Source organism: Paramisgurnus dabryanus, chromosome 5 (assembly GCF_030506205.2).
Source record: "Paramisgurnus dabryanus chromosome 5, PD_genome_1.1, whole genome shotgun sequence".
Taxonomy (NCBI): domain Eukaryota; kingdom Metazoa; phylum Chordata; class Actinopteri; order Cypriniformes; family Cobitidae; genus Paramisgurnus; species Paramisgurnus dabryanus.
In genome coordinates, this window is record NC_133341.1 from 31,408,769 (window position 1) to 31,429,585 (window position 20,817).

A 20,817-nucleotide genomic window follows, 5' to 3' on the forward strand; every position below is an offset into this window, starting at 1 on the left:
TCCTACTTTTTTAATCCTTTTTACTCTATATCCTGTTGCCTGGCTGACTATTTGAACCTATTTGAAAAATGTTAGCTTGTAAAAAAAAATGGTATACTCTAAATGTGCATTTACGAGCTGTATTTTTCATAGGCCTTCATTTTATTGATTAAAAATGTATTTCATTTTTAAATGCATACACATTGTAAGCTTTTAAGTTATTTAGAAACAAGTTGTTTATTTGGCGAAACAGTTTTATTTTTACCTGATGAAAGACGATGTTTACTGACTGCCTGTTTGTTGTTAACAGTGCCACCTGCAGGCGGGAACAGATACTGCACTGCTAACAACTATACACAACAACGAGCTTCACAGCTGCTCTAAAGGGATAGTTCACCCAAAAATAAAAAATTCTGTCATAATTTACTCATCCTCATGTTGTTCTAAACCTGTATGACTTTTTTATATGAATAAAATATATAATACAATTTATAAAAAAATATTTTGGAAGTATTAAGTAGTAAGTAGTAGTAAGCACAGCACACATTTAACGATACTCATTAAATTCCATCAGATTCAGTTTTTCCTACTATGAAAGTCAATAATTACAATCAGCTGTGTGCTTACCATCATTTATCAAAATATCTTATTTTGTGTTCATCAGAAAAAAATAAATTATTCAGGTTTATAACATCATGAGGATGAGAAAATGACGACAAAGTTTTCATTTTTGGGTGAACTATCCCTTTAAATGGAAGAAATTACACATAAAATAAACACTGATCTACTGCGAAAGACCGAATTTGTGCACTAGGAAATCACATTAGAAATAATAACAAAATCGATTAAGCTTCCTTAGACAATCAGGGGCTTTTGACGAGAAATAAGCCCCTGCTACGCCACTGCTAAGGATATTTTTTATCATCTAAGCCTAAGCTAACCCTATCACATTGCCATTTTGTTAAAAAAAAAAAACATGATTTGGCCAAATTTTGGCTTTTTTTAGTTAAGCAAAATTGAAATGTACCTACAATTAATTTTTTGACAAACCTATACACTCGCACCCACCCAGAAAATTGTCCCACGTGAATCCACCACTTACACCCCTTCTCCCCATCGACTGATCCATCAATCATCAATACTTCCAAGAACAGTCAAACTATACACTGCTTGTCAAGACATGTCCTTAAGTTCACATAAACATGAAGATTTCTGGATGAATTATGGATTGACAGCCTTGTGCTTAAACAGACATTGAGAGTGAATGTCAAAAGCACAGACAAACACAAAGAGTTAACAAATACAGGACATCATACCTAACCTCACACTCAAGAAATACGCTGTACTGTCACAAGAATGCTTCTGCAAACCGTTTACGCATGCAACACGCACACGCTGAGATCCTATAACTCCTAATCCATAAATTAAGAGTTAAGTAATGGTGCACGTGTAAAGAGAAGTCATTATCGAACTATTTACATCTATATTCAGCACTGGCACACAGATACACAACACTTTTAGCCACTGTCAGCAGGCCTAGAAAAATCGTTATAGTCTCAATAATGTTTTAAGAATTAGTACAATATGTTTTTGCCCAGTAAGCAACACGCAACTGAATTTATTCATCTTAACCACACTCATTAACATAAAACAAAATTATCGACAAAGTAAAAGATCTTAAAGGCACAGCAGGGAATTTTTTTCCAGAAACATCTTTTGTTTTGCTGGTTGAAAGTCTCTTCACATCTTGATGTAAAGATGTTTAAATACTTACACAGAAGATAAATATATATTTTATATGAGGCATAGGAGCATAAAATGCTTGTCCAATCATTGCATTTGGTCCCAATGCAATGATAAGATGTCCTACCTGCCTATCAAAATATGAAGAGTTCAGATGCAAAACCCTGTCAGACTTAAAATTAATTCTGGCAACAAAGCAGTATTTCTGAACGGTTTAAGCGAATTTGAAGCGTACTGCGTACCCTACCTTCTAATATACATTAAACTCCTTAGTGTGCTTTGAATTATACTTTAGAAGGTATCAAATGATTAACACATTATAGATATACCTTGGGCAAGAGACCTACCAATAAATTGTTCTAGATGTGAGATTGTTTAACGCACTGTATGTTGCTTTGGCAAGGCATTTGCCAAATGCGTAAATGTAAAATGCTGTGGTTTACTTGTGAACATGGCAAGTTTGCTTTTTTTATGGATTGTTGGTTATTATTCTTTTGTGGAGTTTATCGCCCTCTAGTGTTTGAATTGTGCAGGTGTTTTTAAGAAAATGGAAAGTAAACACTCTCACTGTGAAATAAGAAATGCACTGTATGGAGAAATAATTGAAATACCTCTCCAGTAATGGGGTTGGTGCCATACTTCTTAATCCAGGGCACTATGCTCCTAAAAATAAAGAGAAAATCAGTTGCTGGATCTGTTTGGTTGCTTCAAGTACAGCAAGCATCAGATACATACGAAAAAATCAAATACCAGCTTTAATAGGATATTGTGATAGACTGCTGGTGTGAGTAATATACTTACATTAAATCAAACACAACTCCCTCTTCTGTACACATAGGATACTCAAAGGGCTGAAGAGATAGACTGTGTATGGAATTAAAATATAACGATTAAAAGCAAAACATAATTCAAACATCTGTGTCACTAGAGATAACAGATCAATAGAGTTATGAAAGCATAATGACTAAAATAATGACTATGGTTAACTTATTAAAAAGTATCATTATGATCTGTTTAACTTACCTGCAATGATCAAAGGGCAGTCGCCTGAAATTGCCTTGAGGTATTACTTTGAACAAAATAGATGAATAAATAAACATAAACATAAACATTAAAGACAAAACAGACATTAAGACCGAAATGTTATTAGTCTATAAAACATAGACATTCGAACAACACTTAAAAATATATGAATGTAATGCATTAGGTTTTAAATTGGATATAGCACTGGTTTATGTTTTGCTTAAGAGTGTGTGCAGTTGTTTAACATTCTGTTTGTAATGCAATAACACACATTTTAAAGTTTTTAATGGCTTTTAAGAGCCACTATGGTTTAAACTTTAAAGCCTATAGGTCGGTGTACAGTACGTTACCTGTTTTCTTTCCTCCGTAAAACTCCGTGTACTCTGCACATGTAATGTACCTGTAACACAGCGATATGCAGAAAACGTTGATAACGCAAATTAAACATTAAATCATAAAATGAGGATAAAACGGCAGCACTCCATTAGTACATAAACAAAAAACAATAACTTAAAACGACATAATAATGACGTGGATCATATCCACAACATGCGTGTTGTTTCTTTCACTTACATTTTATCTTTTTGATGCTGTCTTTTACCCATTTTGAGTGCCGAAAGGTAACAAATAAGCGATTAAAATGTATACGAAACGTATAAACAAACAACACTCCAAACGCGACTGTTTAAAACACACACTTCCGGTCTGTGTTTGGTACGACAGTGAAATGTGTCCGGTATGAAACAGCAAGTATTATGTACGTAGTTGGATTTTTTTCAACATTTTTGTGTTTAAGTGTATTAGTAAAGTGAAATAAAAACACCACACGATGTATGTCTGTTTGTCACAGTATGTAACAAGTTATGTAGTTAGTAATATGTGTCTTTATTAATAATGCTATATTTTAAGCGATCCACAGGATGATAAAAAAAGTTTGCTCTTTGTTTTATTCCGAGCATAGTCCATCATATTTTAAGACGCCTTAAACCACGTGGTACTTCATTTATTTCACCAGCATTTCATTTACTTATTTCAGACTTCACAGTGATAAACGTGAAGGCGTCACTCCATTTTAAATTAAAACACTTGGATAGAAAACGCCACTAGAAGGCGCTAGATAGCCATCTCAATGCATCATGACGGTACCCATTAACTTAAATAGTAGGAAAAAAACAAATATTGTGGAAGTCAATGGACCTGTGTGCTTATAGAATAGAATAGAATAGAATAGAATAGAATAGAATAGAATAGAATAGAATAGAATAGAATAGAATAGAATAGAATAGAACAGTGGTTCTTAACGTTATTCCTCGAGGCCCACTGCCCTGCACATTTTGTATGTCTCCCTTATTTAACACACCTGATTCAAATCATCAGCTCATTAGAAGAGATCTCAATGAACTGAACTGAGTCTGCCAGATAAAAGAGACATACAAAACATGCAGGGCAGTGGGCCTCCAGGAATAACGTTAAGAACCACTGGAATAGAATATCTTTATTGTCACTTTAAAGCTGTACGGTGAAATAAATATGTCTCTCAAAAACGTGCACATGCATACAAAACCATACAAAAAACATTGTCTCTTACCATCATTTATCAAAATATCTTCTTTTGAGTTTAACAGAATAAAGAAACTCATGCAGGACCACATGAAGGTGTGTAAATAATGACAAAATGTAAATTTTTGGGTGAACTATCCCTTTACTACAAAAAAGTTTGATTGTTTTGTTTGTTTCTAACATTCATACCCATACGGAAATCAATTTTTTTTAATATATTTAAAAATATACCAAAAATATATTTTCTGAAATATATATTTTTTAATATGTTTACAAAAATATATATTTTTATCAATACATTTTTTTAATATATATATAATTTTTTTTTTAAATCCCTTTAACTTCAAAAAGTTTGATTGTTTGTTTCTATCTAATATTCATACCCATATGGAAAAAAAAATATTTTTAATGATATTTTTTAAATATATTTTAAAAATATACCAAAAATATCTTTGCTGAAATATATATTTGGAATATGTTTACAAAATATAGTTTTAACATAACAGTTAAAAATGTAAAAATGAAATGTATTTTCAACTTTAAAAATATACTATACAACACTGTAAAAAAAATAATACCTAAATCTAACTTAAAAAAATTGAGACAAGTGGCTCCATTGGATGTTTTAAGTTAAGTTGAGTCAACTTGCAGCCTTTTTGAAGTATAATAAACACTGTAATATTACTTAATACAAACGCAACAAAAATAAGTTGAGTTAACTAATAGTTCTAGTATTACTCTATTTAGTTTAACTTACTTTTCTTGGTACAGGTAACTTTTTTATAGTTTGTTGTTGTTTTCATAAACATTGATTTAGACTTCATCTTTCTGTGAGATGAGTGCACAAATTGTTTATTCAATCAACACGGCCACCTAGTTTGGCTTTGGGCAGCTGTAAAGCGCGACATACTTCAGTATGCAGTCTATGCACATGCACCACTCTTCTGAACAATGGTAACAACAAAACTCAAAGATTAAAACAGAAACTCTTCTAAATCTCGAAGATAAAAAGTCTTTCTTTTTAGTTAAAAACACATAAAATAGCGTTTAAATTTAAATTTCACTGTCCAAATGCAGTCCCATACAAAGCATGCTGGGAACTATGAGTCTATTGCCTAGTTAGCTATGTTTACTAAAATCATTCATGTAGTTTCAACACAAAATTATTAAGTTAATTTCCATCTTACAAATTTAAGTGGATTATACATGACAAAATGAGGCTGAATTTACTCATTAAAGTGTTCATTTAGAATTACTCAAATTATTCAACTTTTTATGTTATTTTAACTCAAATTTTGATAAAAAAACAAGAATAATTTTTTTTAACACAGTTTACTCATTTTATCTTTGTTAAATCTACTAAGGCACAGAAACACTTTTTACAGTGAAAATGAACTTGTACTTAGCATTTATTAAAAAATATTTTTTGGTAAAGAATACATTTTTGTCATATAGGATGTAAAATTAAAAATGTATTTGCTTGTCCTTGAAACATTGAAATATATGTTGATATGGTTAAAACTAAATAAATAAAAAATATACATTCAATTGAGCATTAATTTCTACAAAATGTATATAGAATATATTTAAAATATATTTTTGGCCATAGAAATGTATTTTTTGCTCAAACATGTGACTGTCAATCCTACGAATCATTGCTTTCTCATAATGTCAATGATCATTAGGGCAACAATGCATGTGACCATGGACTTAACCTATTTCTTTTCCTTTTACCAAAGATTGGTCTCACCGATACTGTAAGTCTGTAATCTGATATTAATCTAGCCATTGTGCTATATTCATGCTATTGTCTTTTTGTTAATGTATAGCCTACTGATGTATTTCTGCGTAGATCCATTTCTTTCATTAGACATACGAGTCAAAGAGAGGAATCATGGTGCATTATGAAACCGCACAATTGCAATTCCCAGAAGGATTCCCAACAAGAGAGTATATCCCGGGTCAATCCATTTAATATCACACATCCGCTCTATCTGTGACTAATATCTCTGGGACTATGTGTGAATGTTCTCACGCAACATTGTAAAAGAATATAAGAATTCATTCATGTTCGATTATGTAGGCGAAACAGGAACGAGACACGTGTACAGTAAGTTTTTATTTTTTTAAATTCCAGGTATTTGACTGGAGTAGACTGTGCTTTAGCAAGCTTTATGTCATCACATTTTAGCTGATAAGCACCTTTTCACGTACCATTGTGAACAGAGTTATTCATCAGATGCCGTAACAATAACAACAACTCTGAGTTCATACAGTATCAGATATAAGACAATTATTGCTATTGCCATTGGCACCAACAATTAAAACAAAAATGAGGTCACGTAACAACAACAACAAGTGTGGTTGATTCATATTTTTATGATTGACTCAAGCACGCGAACACTTTGCAACATAGTATTATTTCTTTCTGACACAGAAAAGGTTTTAGGTCTGTCAGTAACCGTAAAAACGCGGCATTAAGAGCTACCAGTGAATGATTTCTCTTATGTGACCCCACAGTCTTGTTATCCACAGGTTGACGCCCATATCAGTAAGGTATTGCAACTCCGGGGTGAGCATTTTCCTACAGAGCTTTCGATGTGCTTTGTCAATGTTCTTTTTCAGATTGTACCCCAAAATCGACTTTTCACCGATGGGTTGCCACGGCTGCATGGAGGTCTCAAGAATGTTGCCTGCATCGACAGCATGGCCTTCCTCAATGCAAACGGAGGCCATTTCGGCGTTCCTGCGACGCAGCTCCGCCACATCCTTAGCCATGCGTTCGTGTCCATAAGCGTCCACTTTGTGCCAGAAAGTGGCGTTGAAATACTGGTAAAGTTTCCAATCGATAGCGTTCCACTCCAGCGCCTTGGCTCTGAGGTTTGAGGCGAGTCTAGAAACGGTCGAACCTTTCCTCGCATTGAGTTTGAAAAACAGCAAGTCGTCCATTTCCCAGCAGAGCACGTCCTTGAGCAAGATGAGAGACTCTTCGAAATGCTCCACCAGCATCACCAGCTGGAAACGTTCGGCGATGGCACTGATGGCCACGTCCACCCTTGGGTCGTTAGGATCCATGTTATTATCCTCCCCAAAGTCGAAGAAAAGCAAGTTTTTCAGATAAAACGAATTAAAGCCCTCGGGATCGTAGTAAAGCTCAGGATTGTTCAGGAATTCTCCGAGCTTATCCTCCCCTGAAAGTTTCCACGTCATGGGTATCACACGTCCAAAATAGTGGAAGGAGGACTCGGCGAGGTCAGCCGGGTCACGGAGGATTGTGATGTATGAGGCGTCGGCCGGAAGCACCTTGGCCACCTCGGCAGCATTGAAACGCATGTGATTGCAGATGATATTGAAACACATTCCCGGTCTGTAGTCTTGCACCTGCGAGCGATGGAAAGGAGATGGGTAAAAGAAGTCATTACGGCTGTTGGGGAAGGCAAATTTCAGGTTGTGCTTTTCGCCGAAACGAAAGAGTATGTTGAGAAATGTGCTGCTGGCTGTTTTATGGGTTTTCATGAACATTACGTCCACTTTGGGAGTGCAAGGTCTCTGCCCTGATGCATCATGGGATCTGTTTGAGATTGAGGAGTGAACGGCAGATGGCCGGTGAGCACACGAGTAAGGCACTGGGACCCTGTAAATAAAAATGGATATAAATATTTTATTGTAAAGATTACAAAATTAAATTAAAACCAGATATGCATTTCTCATCTATATTTGCCTTTTAAAGTGTACACTAACATCACAATACAGTACATGACTTACTCCTGCAAGCTGAAGTGGACCTCTGGGGCCGACAGACAGTACAGAAGAATCATGCATGTGGTCAACAGAGCGCCCAAAATCAGACCCTTACAGACGGACCTCCACTGTCTCGCCGGCTTTCCAACCATCATACCTGCCTGGTTGGAACCTGAAAAAGAACCCTAATACAAGAAGAAAAAATTATTTAAACAGACTGGAAATGTTGAATATCTTTGATGCAAATCTGTGGCTCACACCTGTATTTCTTAACGGCATTTAAATAAATCCAGTATATAAATGTGCTGCGCTATGCACCCTGCCTACGCATGCAGAGTCCTCTAGTGCCGTTAACTTTTGATTACCCGGCCATTTCTAAGGGATTTTCGTCACCATTTCCTCAAGTGCCCAATTATTTGGAACACCGCTGCTCACTCAATTGCTTTTCCCCTATGAGTCGTGCCGTATAAACGTACCTCTGCTCACACCGTGTGTTGGGATTTGTTATGTTTCTTATTGTGACTTCAATTCATGTGTTACAAAAAGGCCAACGCAATGGGGATTATTCAGAAAACATAGCATTGGTCAATTCAGGTCATTAAAAGCTTCTGCAAATAGATACCGTGCAAATAAAATCCAGATTTTGGCATGAATAGTATATATGGTATACATAACCATTCCACAACCATTTTCACCATTTTAGCTTTTATTTAATCAATAATAGTGCATTTTACTGTCATGCCATATAAGTTGTCTTCCATAAGGCCTGAAAAGTTTATAAAAGTTTGATATAATAAGAAAAAAATACAATAAGATACAAGACATTTAAAATAATGGTGTTGAAAACTTGAGGACATTTTGGATTAGTTATAGACTGATGTATTGCACTAACAAAAAATCCAAATATTGGCAATTTTTGTCTTTTATTATGCCAGAAAACGTTTGTATAAAAGTTTGGTATAATAAGTAAATGTAATATCTTTAAAGCTCCCATAACACACGCTCATCTGCTCATCTCATGTTAATCTTGAGTACCTATAGAGTAGTATTACATCCTTCATATCTCCGAAGAGTCTTTATTTTTATCAGATTTATAAAAGACAGATGAGTTCTAGCGAATGTTTCCGGAAAAACACGACGCCCTCGAGGCGTCCAGCGGGAGGAGCGAGTCACGAGCAAGCAACACACAAAACTCCACTGCTACCCCGGATAGACAAACTATATCCATTGTTTCCATAAGGCTGGTTGCTTGGAAAGCTGAACAAGGCTTTCTTCTCCTTACATCCAAAAACACACTTCTAATCACACTTCTTAATGAGCGTCCTTGTCGTTCTCGCTCTCACGTGTGGGCGTGAAAAAGAATATGATACGGTGCCAAACCCTGACAAAGGATATTTGCAAGATATTCCCTAATGACTGATCACCAAAAGGAGAAATTGTACCACATGTCTTAATGCAAATTGCAAAAGGGTTAAAAACGAAAATTGCTTCTCTGCTTGTTCCTTTATCCGGTTGAAAGCTGTAAATCCTGGACCGAGATGTATGGCCACATCAGACAAGGCCAGCAAACCCTGCAGAAAAACAATCTAGAAACCTGGGGATGGGTGTGAAGACATTCAAAGGCCATTTTACACCTCACAATATACCATCATGAATAGACATGGACTTAAAATTTGCAACACTAATTGTTAGAGATATAATCCACCCATCTTTCAGACACACACTTACTTTACAGCACACACATTGACTAAAACAATCTCACAACACATCTGGTATAGAGGTAAAGACTATCCAGACGTAAACACTACTACACACAACATATTCCAAACTGAACACTACATTTAAAATCAACATTCTCCTGTTACACAAACAGAGCCATATATTCTAACACAAATGCTAAAGTGATACACCCATGTTAGCAAAACTACAACATTCAAGAAACTTACATGGCAAAGTTACTCTTTGATGATTATGTTTTTAGTTGCAATAACAAACTTACTGTCTAAATCTCAAATCAATAATCTTACTGTTGTTGTCCTAAGTGGAGGATCAGTCCGGCGCCCTGAGTCTCAAATTGTCACTAAATAACAGCACAAACAATTGTCAAGAATCAATCAAACCATTTACGACTAAACTCCTAATATCAAATGTGACTTAGCCAACAGATCACACCTATACAAATATTCACCTATCTCTGCTTGACTTAGCCAAGAGATCACATACACACCTATACAAATATTCACATATCTCTACACTCAAACACATGCCTATACACACATACATTTACACATAGACATATACCTACAATTCAGAATGCATGAAATAGCATGAATCCCCCTATTAAAATAAGAAAAAAATGTGTTAAAAACTGGAGGACATATTTGATATGTGACCAGGATATCGGCCGATATTTTGACTTTTTAGTTATGGGACAATAAATCTTTCTATTGCCAAAATTTGTGGACACACAGATGTAAAGCTTAAGGGGCGGTTCACATTTCTGGGCTAAAAACGCATGTAAAACGCGACCCCACCATTTCCTCTCCTTCCTTCCAATACATTTTCGAAGCGGCATTCTGAAAACTATTTTCAACTGGCTGCGGTCCCACCACAATTGGAAAATAGCGAGTGTGTCGCTCTCTATTTCAGCACGCTTGCTGTGCGACTATCAAAATATGGTATTATGTGAATTGCACCTAAGTCTGACAGACAGTAAAATGACCAATTAATATTCACTTTTTAACGTGACAGACAACATTTTGGCGGCTCCTGACTGCTCATCTGTGGGGCGCAAATTCAAAGTAAGTGTTCGGAGTGTCATGTGTGTTGCTTGTGTTTTCAAAATATGTGTTTGTTGCGTCATGTGAACCATGTGCATCACGTGTTTTGTCAAAATAAGTGCCTGCTGCACACGCATCAAAACCGTTAATGATAAAAAGAGACGCTCACAATCACAAATTACACGCAAGACACTCAGTTAACAGTAAACTCTGATTACGCATGAGATTATGCGAGTATCTGGCAAACGCGAGCGTCACTTTTATCATAAACCCTTTAGACGCGTCTGCGCAGGCACTTATTTTGACAAGACACGTGATGCACATAGGATCGCTAAACGCCCAGAACACATATTTTGAAAAACAGACATGTTGTGTGACCAACTTCACATCGAGTGCCCTCAAAAAAAAAAAAAGTCACCGGCCGCCACTGGCAGCAAGGTCTTATTCAAACAGTAGCATGAGGTGTCAGATCTCCACTAGCTTTATATCTTGTAAACAGTAAATATTTTTTTGTAGCTAGAGTATATTTTTAAATATTATGCATAACAAATTTTTGTCACTCATTTAGTGTAATTACATTACATCGTTCTTGTTACTTTCTTAATATCGGTATCGGCCATTGAAAAACCCATAGTGGTCGACCACTACTCTGAATACTGCATATATTTCGCCAAGTTTCAAATGTGCTCGGTGCAAAGTTCATTTTGAGACCCAGGTGTCCAGCGCATGAATTATGCATGCAGAAGAAAAGTGATACTGTCTGCATCACTTCATGCCTCATAGACCAGGATCACATATCTGCATCGCAGAGCCACAGGTGTCAATCTTGGAGGCTCTGACTACACAACCATATGCTGCTGAACAGTATCTCCAATATAGAGATGAACAGAGCAGCCTCTAAAAACTCCAACAGAGGACAGAAATCTAGAAATGGCAGAAGTCATCTGAAGGGACCCATTGTTCTTATGTGTGGCAGTCTTACCCTGCATTTTTCAAAGTCAGCCTTTGTTGACAGCAAACACTTTAACAACATCATCTTTGTTATGCTGATGGTCACAAATAATGAGGATTTTTCAGAACCAAAAAGAATTACTGCTGGAACCGTCTCCGGCTTTAATTTAGGATTGCATTACACATGCAACTTAGCCATTACAGGAATTTCATTTGGGAAAAACGGGAGATTTTAAAGCGAATACTTTAATAGTTTAAATAATGATCTGATGGGTCAATGTAATAAAAATGAATTACTTTTTACCCAGTGGAAGTGGATTTTGTGACTGTTAGGGGTAAAGGTTATATATGTGACCCTACATAAATACATATTTTTTTGCTATTTACTGTTTTCAACATAAATTCATCCTAAATAATGTTAAGAAAATGTGTGACCCTGGACCAAAAAAACAGCAGTTAGGTTCAATTATACGAATAAATAAGCTTTCCATTGATGTATGGTTTGTTGGTTTAGGACAATATTTGCCAGAGATACAACTATTTAAAAATCTGCAATCTGAAGGTGCAAAAAAATCTAAATATTGAGAAAATATATTTAAAGTTGTCCAAATTCAGACTTTTGCAACTGCATCCACTAATATTTTTATATATTTACAGTAGGAAATTTACAAAATCTTGATGGAACATGATCTTTACTTAATATCCTAATGATTTTTGGCAAAACAGAAACAGTGATCATTTTGACCCATACAATGTATTGTTGGCTATTGCTACCCTTGCTACTTATGACTGGTTTGTGGTCCAGGGCCACATACAACCCTGATATCTTTTAAATTGACTGAATGTCATGTCAAAGATATCAAATCAGTGATTGAAATCAAATTTTGATGCCCCTAATCTCATTAGATTATGAGACCTCTGGGTTTTCACAGATAGGGTCACATATCCAGAAAGCCAATTCGACCGTGGGATACAAATTGTAGATCGGTCTTTAAAGCAAGTATTTGTTAACTAGTGAAAATAGTTAATTATTTTGCATTTGTTATGTCCCTGTTTAGTTTCAATGACAGCATGCACTTGGAGTGTGCAAAACATCACAATCTGTGTTAACCCAGGATCTGAGAAATTTGAGAATCTTGTAAGCTTTAACAAAAAACCACCACACAAAAACACTACGGTATAATTTGGCTTTACTATAGTAAATTGTATAGTAAACTGCAATATTACAGTAATTACTACACTTTGTTAACGTATAAAATAGTATATATAAAACAGTACCTTAATGGATAGAGGAGAAGCAGGGACCCCCAGTAAATTTAATAATTAAGAATGGATTTACATTCTTTGTTATGATGGTTTACTTAAAAAGACATTTAAGTCATTTTTGGTATGCACAGTCACATTGTTAACTAATTACATAAAATTATATATTTATTATTAACCTATTAATGGCTAATTTACACCAAAAACACAAAAACATTTTTGAATTCAAACTATATTTGAAGGAGCCACAAAAATACCAACATGGACCCCCATGAGGCCCCGGACGCCTGCTAAAGACCCATGTTATACATTATTTATTATGCAGTATGCTAAAATTATACAGTACATAATGACTATCAGTCAGTTGGTAAATACCAATTCACATTATACAATGAATTGATAAACTGTAGTAGACTCTAGTACAATCTAGGAGTTTTACTACACTAAATCCTAAAGTACACTAAAGTATATTTTGGCATGGTCACACTTTGCTAAAATTATATAGTGACCAAGACACTTCCAGATTTCTTCATTTTACTTCTTCAGTAGCCAACATCCCAGGCTGATCGAAAATAAACTTGCTGGGTAACGTTAACAGTTATTTGTGTAAAAAAATCCTTGATTTTGCCTCAGAGTTATGTAATGAACTTTCATCATTTATACATAAACAATAAGCTGTTAAACTTACCGAGTCATGTAGACATCCTTTTTACTTAGCTGACAGAGAAAGACAAACGCATCTGAAGAGAAAAAAATAACATTTTGTGAACATCGCAGATGCAGCGTCAAGTCTGTGAATCGTGTAATAGTGGCAGTTAACTGTCCACGGCTCCAGGCGCGCACACTAATCTAACGTTCATCTCCCGTAAAATATCCACGCGAACATTCACCTCTCTCTCTTTCTCTCTCTCTCTCTCTCTCTCTCTCTGTGTGTCCGTGTGTACGCGCACCTGATGGTTTTAAAGCCCCCTTCTCCAGTCGTTGGCTGTCTGCTGAGCTAAGCTGAGCTGACTGAACAGCATACAGACGAGGCTCGCGCTCGCCGTGACGCATGAGAGCCGGTGTCGAGGGACCCGCGTGCCTGTTTGAAAGACACTGAAGAAACAGAAAAGAGAAAGAAAGGGTGATTGAAAAGTGGACGAGTTAGAGACACTGAACAAGAGGGAGGGAAAGTAACGGAAGAATGGGTTAAATGGATCTTTTTGAGATGAAACGTTTCAGTGCATTATAGCTATAATTTTTTTGACAGTTTGTGTGTTCCCATGGGAATCAAACCCATGACCTTTACTTTGCAAACACAATGATCTACCAATTAAGCTGCAGGCACAGCAGGTTTGAAGCGGGAAGTTGCTGGAAATGGTAGGCTATTAGATGCATTAGAGAGATTAAGTAAGACAAAATTCCTGTTTGGCTGTAAACACAATGAGCCAAATGGCTTAACACAAAAGCTGTCTTTTCATTCTGGGTTCAAGGTGGTAAAGCTTTAGACTTCATTGCTCAAGACAACCAAACCAAGATGTCTGCAAAACATCTACACCAGCTACACATTTTTTTGTGAACAAGGGCTACCACTATATGAATATTTTTTTATATTATCTACTTCAAATGTTTTCGTTTCACTTTATTTTATTTATTTATGTTTTGTCATTGTTTAAAATGTTATCATACATAAAAGAAGCTGAGCTAATATAAAAAATAAATACTGAAATTCACGCTATAAATAAAATGTGCTTTGGTGGGCAACTCACAGGAGACCCCTGATCTACACTCACAAAATGCTGGGTTGTTTCAACCTAGATTCATTGCTTCAAAATTTTTATATTTTTCCCAACCATAGATTGAAACAACAAATTTTTTAAAGTGTAAAAATCTCGATGTCCCAATGATGTCATTACTAGGAGGCCTCCTGCCTTCTCGATGGTTGTGTAAAGACAACTAAACAATTAGAAATTTTATTTATGTTTTTTTCTCTTTGCAGTAGTCTGACATAATGGTCCAGTACAATGAACCGGCACATACTGACATATATATGAAAATTTATGTATGTAAAGAAAATAAGTATATTTTACATCAGCAAAACAGCAGATACAGACACCTTGCATGCATCACGTTCAAACGTTATGTGAAACTGAAATAATGCATGAGAATCAATTAGTTTTAAAACTGGAAAGATTATATGAAACCCATCAGAAAACCATTAAAAATGGTATTGCATAAGAACATGCAGAAGTGTTTGTAATATTTTTGTGTATTTTTCAGGAAAAAATGGTTTAAATACAGCAACATTAGTGATTGGTAGGCACATATCTGTAATTTCCCACAGAAACCTATGAATAGATTAAGAAAATAAAGGATTATTCCCACTGGCCCCCAAATTCACAGGTACATTTCAGAGTTCACACACAGAATTGAATTCAGAGCATAAATTAAAAAACAGTAGATAACACATTATCCAAAAAGTTGTCATATTGGGATGCACCGAATTTGGTAGCTTAGAATGGCATCTAACTATATTGATGGATACAGAAAGTTACTGATCATCCAACCCAGTATCACAAAATTGTGTATCTATAGTCAGTTAAATTTGTAATTCTTTTCCGTGACACTGCTTTCCGCGTTCTTACATGACCGTATCACGTATTTCTGTTTACGTGTCATTGTCACATATTGGTTACTCAACTGTTTTGTCCTATTTTCTTACCATTGTCGCTTCGGTTTAGGATTAGATTTACATAAAATTACATCCCAACTCTAACCCTAACGCCAGGCGACAATGGTCTAAGAATCAGAAAATATTTTAAAAAATCATAAAAAATTGTATAAACCAATACTTAAAGTGACCTCCTAACGCAAACACCAAATCTAACCAAACTGAAGCAACAATGGTTTGAAAACAGAAAAAGCAGTTGAGTAACCAATACGTCACAATGACGGAAAACGTGACAGTGTCACGGAAAAGAATCACAAATTTACGTGACTATAGGTACGTAATTTCGTGATACACGGTTGGATCATCGGATGTTTTAAAGAGCACCAATGGTCCGATTCATGATTTTACATTTCCTTTGGTGTGTAAGTGTGTATAAGTACATGTTAAAGGATTAGTCAATTTTCTTAAAAAAAAAAAAAAAACATCCAGATATTCTACTCCATGTCATTCAAAATGTTGATGTCTTTCTTTGTTCAGTCGAGAATAAATTATGTTTTTTGAGGAAAACATTCCAGGATTTTTCTAATTTTAATGGACTTTAATGGACCCCAAAACTTAAAGGAACAGTATGTAGGATTGTGGCCAAAACTGATATTGCAATCACAAAACTTGTGACTAAAACTAATACTGCAATCACACAACTGGTGGCCAATACACAACATGACAACATAAACATCAGCTGAGGGCTGCAACTCCACTTTTTAAATGACAATATCCTGGCCAGACCACTGTTGTAAGTCATATAAGTATCGATCCCAAACGAGGCATATGGGTCTTATCTAGTGAAACGATTGTCATTTTTGACAAGAAAAATAAAAAATATGCACTTTTAAACCACAACTTCTCGTCTATCTCTGGTCCTGTGATGCACCATTTGAAACTCCGTTGAAAAAATCTGTGAGTGTTGAGTTAAGTGTCGGGGTCCATTAAAGTCCATTAACATGAGAAAAATCCTGGAATGTTTTCCTCAAAAAACATAATTTCTTCTCGACTGAACAAAGAAAGACATCAACATTTTGGATGACATGGTGGTGAGTTAATTATCTGGATTTTTTTTAGAAAATTGACTAATCCTTTAACGATATGCAAAAGGTACAAACCCCAAAGGTAACAATGATGTGAGTTATCATCTCCAACGTAAATCTCTTTTCTTGGACTACAACAAACACACGGATTGTAGTCAACAGTTTACTTCCTGGTATTGGTGATGTAAACAAGAAGGACATTATCATAATTCCTCCCACTTGGACTCACGGCCTGCAGGTTAACTCATGTTAGCATTGCATTGTGCACAAATCTTTCAAACATGGTAGGGAGTGTCACATTTCCGGCTGACGTCAGAGGTATTCAGGCCAATCACAATTTACAGATTAGCTGGCCAATCAGGAAGACTGGAAAGAAATCTGGAGCTACAAAAATGTACGTATGTTGAAATAATGTGTTTTTTTAACCATAAACTACGCAAACACATTGTGTTACCAAATATACAATATAAATAAGTGCTCTTTACACAATCAGAGTATGTTTAATAGTGGGATAAATGTTTTCATCTGTCGATACCGATTATAAACCGATATTTGGTGCATCCAGTCAAAATCTCATCCTGATCTGTAGTTGTTTCTAAAACAGTAAAAGTCAGCTGAAAAACATGCAAAAGAGAATTGCAGCTGCATATAATTCTTTGAAAGGCTGATTTTATCTTTATTGTTTTTTTTTGCTATACTATTTTTTGCTATACTTTTACAACAAAAATGGGGGATGTATAAAAGTACACATTTCTGAGAAATTGGTGCCCTTATATAGGGGAGGGGCATCCATCCCATATTTCAGCCCCAGGCTGCAATGATTCCTTGATCCTGTGTAAAGCTTATCTGTTAGTCTTTGATCAATCGATAGCCGACTTAAAATTAATATAATGCAACAAGACAGTTTACGTGGCATGATTTGCCTACGGGTTTAGCGGTGAGCAGGCCTACCATATAAGACTTTTGAATCTTTCCAGTCCTCTTCAACCAACTGAATTCATTCTCTTTATTTTTCTCATGTTTCAATCTTCTACTGTCCAGCAAAAGATGGGCTGTTCATTCTTTTCTCATTTTGACCGGCCTCAACACTCGGCTCATTGTCCGAGCTACCACATACAGAAGATCATACCAGTGCCAGGCAGCATATAAATGACATGGGTGGAATGCAGATGGCTATGTAACACTGTATGCTTGTGTGTTTGAACACGAACGAGAGTCAAGAATGGCATGAATTGCCTGGCCTGTAGCCCACTGGGGTTATGCAGCGTAAGTGAGGCCAAAAGAACCAAGTCACAACTTCCCACAATAACAAGATAAGCATGCTTACGCATATGCATATCAATGAGAAAGCTGCTACCTTGGACATGTGGGTTGGAAAAAGCAAGCCAGCATAACGATTGGCCCTCTGGCTTCAACATGTTGATATAGACATGTAACACATGCTTACAAAATAAGAAGCATGCGGATCTACACACACACACATATATATGAACGTCCAACCTGCCCTCAATTGTGTACAGCAGTAAAGCACCTCATATCGTCACAAGAGACTGAAATGGACACTGGAAGCATTCAAAGCTGAATAATTCAGCCGGACACCCTAAACCAGGAGAACTTGACCCCACAATGAGGAATTCATTGCAATCTGAAACTACGGCTCAATGAACAATCTCTCTCGTGCTAATGGTGGTCATTCTTTGTGAATTTTAGAAGCACATAAAACCCAAACTAACCCGAATCTTATTGGCTTTTTGTGTTTGAACAACAGAGGTTTTGGAAAGCTGTTATGAATGTGAATGGGGTTCCTCTTCACAACAAAGGATGTTTTTTGCTGTTTTATGTAAAAAGCCCTATTGAATTACTATTACATAATCTGGCTGAGAAAGGAGAGGAATGGTAAGGTGACCCCGAAGAACTACTAATTCAATCTGAAAAAAATCTTAAAAATGCTAAACACACAGGCTAATAATACAAACTTAATTTGCTTTGAACATTGGTGCCTGCTACATAATTATATAAACATGTAAAGTGTAACACGTTTTTACTTTTGTCATCAGCTTCCAACATTCAGCCTTGTTACCCGCATTAGATTTTTTTCTGATTTGGACCACAAAACCAGTCACAACTTAAGTCACACGGGTATATTTATAGCCTATAGGTCAATATTAAATGATAAATGTTTTTTTAATGCCAAAAATTAAACTTGTGTCGTCATCTACTCACTTTTCATGTTGTTTCAAACCTGTATAAATTTCTTGGTTTTGATGTTTCTTCCAACCCGTTCGTGAGTCTCATTGACTTCTATAGTAGTACGAAGTGAATGGGGCTCGAACGGTTTGGTTACAAACAATCTTCAAAATATCTTCCTTCGTGTTCATCAGAACAAAGAAATTTATACAGGTTGGTAACCAAATTAGTTTAAGTAAATGATGAGAGAATTTTCATTTTGGGGTGAACTAGACGGTTTCAGCAGTACCAACATAAACAAGCGGCTGTCGTGGTCTGCACGTAACTTCCGGTAAACTCTGCTATAAGAATAAATAACAACAAAGTTCTTTAAATGCAGTTTATTTATAGAACAAGCAAAAAAAAAAAAAAAAAAAAAAAAAAAAAACACATTACCTAGGAATCCAAAACATGTGTTATTTTCGACAAGACATTCAAGAGATTAGTTTAGCAACTAGGCAGACCATTAAAAAAACGAAACTAGAAGTAAAGTTCGGATACAGACGTGTATCGCGTCAGCGCACGTGCGTCCGATGAAAGCGTCTATACCTTTAAAGGAAAACATCACAGTCTTACAAAATTTTACTATGTTCTTACCTAAACTTAGACAAATTAATACATACGTGTCTTTTTTCAATGCATACACTTAAACTTTGTACAGCACGTCTTGAATGTGTTAGCATTTAGCCTAGCCCCATTCATTCCTTAGGATCCAAACAGGGATGAATTTAGAAGCCACCAAACACAAAAAAATCCCAATTTAAAGACTGTTACATGAGTAGTTACACGAGTAAGTATGGTGGCACAAAATAAAACGTGGCAATTTTTTAAGCGGATAATAAATGAGAACTATATGGTATGGCGAAAGAGCACTCAAGGCCGCAGACCCTCCTGATGACGAAAATGATGTCATGCTGACGGCGCGCATACACGGACGTCCCTAGTATACCTTCGGCTTTAGTTTGCAGCACTTCTACCTTGGTGAAGCAGTAACATCATCAAAGTGCTGCAAACCAAGTGCTCTTCCACCATACAATATAGGTCTCATTTTATCCACTTAAAAAATCACCACGTCCATGAAGTTTTTTTTTATTTCCTACTCTAAATATATCAAAAATGTATGTGTCATTAGTAATGTGTTTGTAAGGGACTTCATTTGGACAACTTTAAAGGGATAGTTTACCCTAAAATGAAAATTCTGCCATCATTTTCTCATCCTCATGTTGTCTACACACCTGTATGATTTTTTGTCTGATGAACACAAAAGAAGATATTTTGATAAATGATGGTAAGCACACAGCTGATTGTAACCATTGACTTCTATAGTAGGAAAAACAAATACCATGGAATTCAATGGGTACTGTCAATTGTGTGCTCACCATCATTTATCAACTTATCTTCGGTGTTCATCAAAATAAAATTAAAAAACTCATACAGGTTTAGAACAACATATGGGTGAGGAAATGATGAGAGATTTTTCATTTTTGGGTGAACTGTCCCTTTAAATGCGATTTTCTAATTTTTTTATTTTTTGCATCCTCAGATTCCATATGTTGAAATAGTTGCATCTCAGTTTTTATTGTCATATCCTAACAAATCATACATCAATGGTTTATTTATTCAGCTCATTTATTATTATTTTTAAAAATAACCCTTATAATGACTGAATTTGTGGTCCAGTCCCAGGGTCAAATATTATAAAAGTTTGCAAACACTCAAATTTCTGTCTAGTTGTACAATTATATTAAAAACAATTCGGAACTTGCACATGAAAAATGCACAACAAGTAAATGACAAGCCATTACATTGACTATGG

At 35.7% G+C, this 20,817-nt stretch overlaps 2 protein-coding genes across 2 annotated transcripts in view; both read right to left on the minus strand.

Moving 5' to 3' along the window:
- The window catches only part of ppil2 (peptidylprolyl isomerase (cyclophilin)-like 2), a 34,190-nt gene extending 30,735 nt beyond the window's left edge, over positions 1–3,455 (minus strand). Inside the window, exons 1-5 of the mRNA XM_065250911.2 lie at positions 3,319–3,455; positions 3,096–3,145; positions 2,746–2,791; positions 2,524–2,586; positions 2,334–2,385 (exon numbers count right to left, since the gene is read on the minus strand). Of these exons, the coding sequence (XP_065106983.1) occupies positions 2,334–2,385; positions 2,524–2,586; positions 2,746–2,791; positions 3,096–3,145; positions 3,319–3,350 (243 nt within the window). The 5' untranslated portion in view covers positions 3,351–3,455. The remainder of the gene's footprint in view (positions 1–2,333; positions 2,386–2,523; positions 2,587–2,745; positions 2,792–3,095; positions 3,146–3,318) is intronic.
- Positions 3,456–6,390: 2,935 nt separating this feature from the next.
- Positions 6,391–14,120, minus strand: gal3st1a (galactose-3-O-sulfotransferase 1a). Its single transcript, XM_065250912.2, has 4 exons — positions 13,991–14,120; positions 13,729–13,780; positions 8,071–8,231; positions 6,391–7,939 (listed from the first exon to the last, which is right to left on the minus strand). The coding sequence occupies exons 3-4, from the start codon at positions 8,199–8,201 to the stop codon at positions 6,790–6,792; spliced, it is 1,281 nt and encodes a 426-aa protein (XP_065106984.1). The 5' UTR covers positions 8,202–8,231; positions 13,729–13,780; positions 13,991–14,120; the 3' UTR covers positions 6,391–6,789.
- Positions 14,121–20,817: the final 6,697 nt, after the last annotated feature.